The sequence below is a fragment of the Necator americanus genome, chromosome II (assembly GCF_031761385.1).
Source record: "Necator americanus strain Aroian chromosome II, whole genome shotgun sequence".
In the NCBI taxonomy this organism is placed as follows: domain Eukaryota; kingdom Metazoa; phylum Nematoda; class Chromadorea; order Rhabditida; family Ancylostomatidae; genus Necator; species Necator americanus.
The window spans coordinates 10,498,187-10,505,776 of NC_087372.1; the positions used below are offsets into that span (position 1 = coordinate 10,498,187).

Below are 7,590 nucleotides of genomic sequence, written 5' to 3' on the forward strand. Positions count from 1 at the left end.
TATTTTATTTGCTTATTTTTTTATCCTGAAGGAGTTAATCTACCTCATTCTTCATTTCTGATTTTATTTTCATTAGTCAGTAACGTCGCACATTCGACTTACTACAACAGCATAACTATACTGAGGAATGGATATGTGTTGGACAAATAGAGCGCCGTCGATGTTGCAGGGTGTAGGAAACGTGACATAGCAATCCTAATAAAACAAAATATTCTTCTTTCCTTTTCTTCTCTTGATGAACAACTACTGAAATCTCGAGCAATGGCAAACTTACGTTTAGAGCTTATCTAATACGAGGCTCATCCCAGTTCTTTGGTTTCACTTTTCAAAAATTCTTTTCGCATTTTTTGCTTTTGTCTTATAGCTCGTATTCTTAAGTTTTGAAAAACATGATCGGAATCTATTTATTTTCCGTTTTTAACTCATCAATGAATATTTAAGGAAGCAGAGGCATAGGTGTGTAGGCAAGGCACGCTTGCTGGCACTCCTTCAAACTCTCGAAGTTGTTCGAATTCCCGCCACATCCTCCATAGGTGAACGAAACACATCGTCCAGTGTATCCGTCAAATCCATATCTATCAGAAAATTCACGAGTCGTAAGGACAAACCAACAATTCTGAGATCCCCACGATGCAGTGGGGTGAAGCACTTACCGAATGAAATATCCACGGCACCTTCCTTGTTCTAGTGGAAGGGTGCACCTTATCGATTGATCTGTGAGCAGACACATTAATGATTACGTATTGAGAAAGAAGATTATGGATGTTCTATAGAATCCCTAAGAAAAAAGCCTTATCCACGCTATGCTTTTCTCTCCAAGTCCTTATAGTCAAAGGCTGCCTAAGCAGTATCGCTGAATAGTTGGTAAACTGACCGGGATTTACTTGCCTGAATGGGTTTCTAATCATACTCATGCTGATTTCGAGCATTTACTAGGTGCAAAGGAGCTTCCCATGCAAATTAGTTGTTAGCGACATCTGCCGTTGATAAGCAGTTTGATAAGCATTTTTAACGCTTAAATGTAGTCGCCCCCAAAGCTTTTCTGTCATCATGACATTGGCAACTGTCTCCATTGATCGATGGACCGATGGATCACCTACGATCCCATCAAACTCCTTTTTCTATTTTTTTTTTCTTTCTTCTTCACCCGTATCCCGTTTTTTTAATGGGGGTGAGGAGGGGTGGGGGAACTGCACACGAGTAACACTATTTTACTGTCGTAGCAAAAAGCATCCTTCACCATTAACTATTCCGTCAGCGTGCTCCTTAAATTATGGTCCTTTCGATCCGGCAGCATCACCAATGGCCACCGCAGCCGAGAAGGTATTGTGTCAGACAGACACGATACGTCTGGCTACAATTGTGCTTATGAAATAAATACGCCCAAAAGAAAGGTATTCTCCTGAAAAGTCCCGAAGCGTAGCTGAAACGTTCTCAGGAGACAGCTATGCAAAACTAAAGGGAGTGTTGTACTAGATTAAGACAACTAAGTTCAATATTAATGTTATCGAAAACGATTATCTTTTTCGAAGAGAAACGATGACGACTACAGTAACTTGTTGCGCTGCGGACTGTACTTTTGAGGGAATAAATGCAAAGTTTCTGTGCGCGCATCGATTGAATTATTTCATTAATATAGTGTGAGGAAAAGAGAAGTTACCTATGACGGAAGATCCGTAAGAATCCGAATTATCCACTCCATTCTTATCAGTCCGTGAAGAGTCGTAATAACCTGATCCACGGACTAAGTCATTCCATTCGTTTTATTCATAAATCGAATACTTACCTGGAATGTCCTGGAGATCGGGTCGGACTATTATAAAAGGTTGATTGGTGTTGCTCGGAATAGTGGGTCGGAGACGAAGTACATGAATTGTTCTGCTATTGAGGTTGTCGTAATAGGCGGCACTTACTGCATGTTCAGAAATATTGTATTTCAATGTTAAACAAAACAGAGATCACTGCACCTACACACGACGCACCTGTGACAACGCAAAAGAATGAAATAAGAGCAGATCGCATCTTGCTTTTGGACGAATTCTGTACGTCGGTACTCGCCTTATATACCACTTTTTTTCCAATAACTACCCAAATTTCCGTATAAAATCGCTTTTCAACGAGCGATTCCAGCAGCGATAGAGTGCCAATAAATTTCGTTTAAATCTTAACCGAGCATAATATTGCGCTATTACACGTTGTGAATTCAAAATAATAATTTCACCCGAATAATACAGTTAAAATTAAAAAGTTTTGAACGTTCCTATTCCCTATGCGGATTTTTTCAAGAACACTCTGTTCATGTTGCTGCTGCTTTGCTTTGGTATGGTCAAGAAACAATTTCGCGCTTCTCTTTCCCTATGATCTCTTCCTTGTAATGTTTGACGAGTATCCTAAACCGTCATAATAAGGACAAGGAATACTGTATACATCTATGAGCATCTATTTATTCATTTTCCTGAAAAAAAAAAAACATAAGTTATTTGAAACATTAGAAACTCAATCACGCAACTCATGCATGTATATGTACTCTTCTCCACCACTTTCTTTTGTATTAATTCTCTTTCCTTTCGTTTTCACTTTCATTCATAAAAACGTTACGCGATAATTACTACGCCTGGTAGAACGTCACTCTGTTGCATCAAATAGTGCTAATACACTTTGTTTTGATTGCTACTATGAGCTTTCGATAACTAAAGTGTGCTCTTAGGAAAAGGGGAACCACGTGGTCGTTTAGAAAGATATGAAGGAAATTTATCGTTTTTTAAGCAGCAAACTACGATTTAACACGTTTAAAGTTTCGCCGTTAAGCATAATTTGGATTTTTTATTGGATGTAGAGGAGCCTCTTTGTTTCTGAATGTTCACGTTGTTTTATCGCCGTTGTTTTGCCAATGCCAATATTTGATTCCTTTTCCATCGTACTGAGTCAATCATTATGAAAATTAGAACTGAGGGGGGAAACAGATGTAAAGGAGTGTCTAGATCACGGAAAAACGGAAGTTCACCTCGAAATTTCCGAGTTTCCAAAAAGTGAGCTAAACAGAAAACTCTCTGTTTGCAGTGTAAGTAAAAAAAACTAAAGGACCAAAGAGAATTGAAAAAATAAAAGATGTCGTTTGCGTCAGCAATTCAACAACTCACATAAAAAAAGCACTTGAAATGAGTTCGAACGAACTTAATTGGAATGGTCGAGGAACCAACAGAATGGTCTGTTCAATTTTGTTTAACGCGAACTTTTCCTCATTGAAGAGAGAAATTCATGTAGAGCACCGAATGTTCATAAATGACGTAAAATTCCACATCTAGCTAACACTAAGAAAATGGGACGAGGATATGAAAAAGAAGGACAGCCTAAACTTCTGAGAGCTTTCGATTTTGAGTAGCTTTTTCGGTGACCGCTGCTTCTGAAGCTAGAAACGACGGAACTTGTGAAATTCAACAACACTCCGAGTATATGTGAAAATGTTCTTTAATTCTTGTAAAATAAACTATACTTACAAAATCTGCCGGTCTTTACTGAACGACCCCAACGCCTTTTTTGGTCGTTCTGTTCAGCCGCTATCGTCATACAAGATGTCCTCGAGTTTCATGAGTGACATTGAGAAAGTCCTTGATCCGTATCCATGTGGGTCCTCCTATTTGAGGCCCCCTTCGAGGACCATTAGCATCTCTTGGGGTCCACTCCAGCGTTCTTTTAGTACATCTATCTTCGATTTTTTTCCATAATATGACCGTATCACCTATAGTGTCCCTTCCGTATGTATACATATATGTATGTACACATACACGTATATATGTACGTGTATATATATATATATATATATATATATATATATATATATATATATATATATATATATATATATATATATATATACGTTACACATTATACACATTCCTGTGGGTCTCGAAGACTGTATATTTTTTATAAGTCGCAGCTGCGAAGACCAGCTAGGTCTTATGTGCGTCGATTAGAATTCAGAAGACACCTCTCAAGCGTTCTGTGACTAGAAATAGCTTCCTAGACGTAGAAGCGGAGTAAACTCACGTCTACATATCTGAGTGCCGAAAGAATTGTCGAGTCGAACAGATTGGAACGGAGCTCTTTTTTCATCACTTGATTTCGTTTTTCCTGAAGATTTTCGTAGTTTCCCGAAGATTGCGAATGCTCCCGCGTTATTCTCATCCTTCTATTCAGTTTCTTCTTCAAGCCGATCTTCATTTTCATAGAACGTCAGACGTCTGATGTACACACTTCACAAAGTTTCTCGATCCGAGACCCTCTAACTTGTATTCCTTCGTACTCGCAGTAGACGTTCTTCCTGAACTGCGTCTTCTTTCTATTCACTAGCAATCCTATTCCATTTTATTATTCTCTTTCTCCTCGTTTAATTCCTTGAGCAGCGTCTCCGCTTAATGGGTACTTCTCAAAAAGAAAACGATGTCCGCAAAACGAAGGTTTGGGACGAATTTCTATCAATATATGTCCCCATCTCTTCCCAAAGCAAATGATTTCATTATCCACTGTAATGCAGCCGTGTACAGCTTCGGAGACGGAGTTCCGCCTTGTCATACAACCTACCCAGTGAAGATGCGCTGGAAAAGCTGAATCGTAGTGATGCATCGACAGCAGCAATTGACTAATGCCTTTATATATGATGCTTCCACATCCTGATCAACCAGCGCTGACAACATTAATTTCGTTTCTACGCTGTCGAAGGCCTTAGTCGACGATATACGAGGGAAACCAATATTCCCACAAAACCTCCATCAGCCTTGACACGGTTCGGATGTATTCCATGCAGCTAAAAGCTGGCGGAATCCAGCAACTCCTTGAGCTCGGGCTTTATCTAGTGTTCCAGGTATAGGCGTGAGGATGATCGTGGCGAAAACTTTGTATAAGACGCTCATCAATCATATCGGAGGGTAGCTTCAAACGACTTATAGGTCACCTTTGATAGGACGTCATGAGCGCCGCTATAATTACATGAATCGAATGATCACCAGTCCGAAGAAAATCTGCAGACATGAAATCATATCCGAGACCTGTGCCTGGTTCCACGCTCTTGGTTGTGACCGATCCTTACGAAGGAAGGTAGAGCTTCACCAGGGTAAGTGACACAGACGTTGACGAACGGGAAAGGGTCGAGTGGAACCTTTTCGTGATTATTTCTAGCTCAGGACGAGGCGATAACACAGCGGAGATAAAGTTCACGGTTAGCCCGCAACGGCACCAAAGTCCTCTTCGTGCCTCTGGGGTGTGCATCAATTTTTCACTTTCATCCAGAGGATCAAAAAATAGAGCCAGAATTTTTTTTGATAAGCGAGTAAGACATTGAATGGATACGAAATATTGATTTTAAATTTCAAGCTACTAAAAGGTTGGACCGAGACGTCAACCAGAAATAAAAATCTTAGCATCATATGTGCCGGTCAAATCAGTCCAACATATCAGTGGCACAGAGATCAACAACGAATTGGCTCTTTGCTAAGATGGTTACCGAGCCATGGTAGTACAAGGGACATTGAGGTGTTGTGGAGTTCGAAAAAGGATTCCGTGAGGTGTTTTTCCAGTTGACGCAGCAGAAACGCAATCTACTACCGAAATGTGCAGACAAACATCACTCCTGATTTACAGTAAGTCACAAGTACAAGCGATGGCTTATATATTTAATTTCCTTCTTCTACATACGGCAAATCTTTCGATGTACACGAATGAATAAAATACTTTTCTGAAAATCCACTGGACCAATATGGTATGTGTTCGAGCACGATGTGTAGAGCATGAGCATAATTTGAAAATGAACTGATCTACAGTCATTTACGCCTTTTCACCAGCCCTCAAAAAAAAGAGTCATTCTGAACGAAGAAGAAAAATTGCGGAATTCTGAGCACCGTGAGAGGAAAACCGCTTGAGTTTCTCTTTTCTTTTGCTTCACTGTTGAAAATAAAACCGCACACCTCAAATATTTAAAGAAAAAACTCCTTCATACTAGCACTTCATCATCGTCGCAATACCTCTGCTGCAAATTACTCTCTGATTTGTATATCAGCTGACTACGGACAGATATCAAAGATCAATCACTTTCAACTACATATGAAGGAAAGAAAAAATCATATTATATTGAAGTAGGAAAAATAAAAGGAAATCAAACATTAGCAGCAACAAAATATCGAATAAAGGGAAATTAAACGTTAGTCGACAAGAAAACAACGACACCTGATCTACGATGTGTACGCGTGTTTATTGCAGAGCTATTCGAACCACACACAATTCAAATATAATAAATATAACTTTCCATTGGGAATTTACAAAGATTAGGGTAAGAGAGAATACATACATGACGTACCATCAATGTAAAGTCATTGTTATTTATTCGTATTCAATATTTGTTTTGCTGGTTAAAACAATTAAGAAGCTCCTACTCGAAACCTAATAATCAGCATAACAAGCGTCAAATTAGTTGACAAACAATTGCAAGTTAAATCTATAAGTGCGCTCAGCTGATGAGCGATATTTGGAAAAAAAACCTATAAAAAAATAGATACAGATAATTTGTGCCGAGGAAAAATTTCGAGTACAGCAGCTTAGTGCGACAGATATTCTACGATCCCCATATACGAGGCGTTCTTCCTGCACAGAATTGCAGAAATCTGTCCGGAATGACTTTTGCTCACCATCTTAGCTAAGTCGAGGTGAACACAAAAAACTGTGGCATCCATCCGTAATTGAAATATTGTTCGTATAGTAGGGTCAAAACGAGATGAAGCAGAGCGCAGTTGCGTAAATGGTTGCAGTCGAAGCGGCGCGGTTGGAGTCGAGAAAGAATCATCGCGAACAACAGCGAAAAATGGTGTCAGCAAGGGTCCCTCCTAAGTTCTAACCGCTACGCTTCGTCCAGCGGAACTGCACCATCCTTCATGTCGTTTTTATCCTACTACAAGTACTTTTTTTTATTGATTTCCTTTAACTACATGTAGCCAAGATTAGTAGTTAACCTTCTTTATTAACAGCTAACGTTTAAGCGTTAACCTTAAATAATCTAGGAAGTGCTATTCAAGAAAAAAAACAAGTAGGAGAAATCCCGCAGGATAGTAAAGAAATCGTTTTAACGTCGAAAACGAACAGAAAAGCATATATGTATTACCAACACCTTCATCAAAATAGCAATCACACAAATCGGGTAACAGCGGCGATGTTTGCTGTATTCAATGTATGCGGATAATTGCTTCAGGATACGGAATGGCTAGATGCGAGATAACTGTAGCAGTAGAGGTTTCAGATTACGCACACTGCAGAAAGTGAAATCTTTCGTTCAGATCGTTCAAATCCACTGACACGTGAATCACGTACTACATGTATTGTTATACAATGCTCCATAATTGTGATGACATACAGGCCGCAAATGAAGAATGTGTGGAACTCCCGGACTCCAAAGCTGGATCTTTCAATCTTCCGACTTTTTTGTAGAAAAAAAAAACTAGATAGAATTGGAAGTTTACAAAAATCTCAGAGGTTGCTTCTATAATCTCAGACTATGAAAATATGTTGTCGAGCTATAAAATCGAAAATCCAACAAAAATCTATTAT

General features: G+C 39.2%; 1 protein-coding gene across 2 annotated transcripts; it reads right to left on the minus strand.

Moving 5' to 3' along the window:
- Window positions 1–436: 436 nt before the first annotated feature.
- On the minus strand, window positions 437–2,022 carry RB195_017410 (uncharacterized protein; the record flags this gene model as incomplete). Of its 2 annotated transcripts, none has more annotated exons than XM_064184402.1 (5): window positions 437–575; window positions 654–714; window positions 1,661–1,732; window positions 1,787–1,912; window positions 1,983–2,022. In XM_064184402.1, 5 exons carry the CDS (start codon window positions 2,020–2,022, stop codon window positions 437–439), a joined length of 438 nt encoding a protein of 145 aa, XP_064040282.1. The 2 variants fall into 2 exon arrangements, with proteins under 2 accessions (XP_064040282.1, XP_064040283.1); XM_064184401.1 differs by having other exon boundaries at window positions 1,968–2,022.
- Between the last annotated feature and the right edge of the window lie 5,568 nt (window positions 2,023–7,590).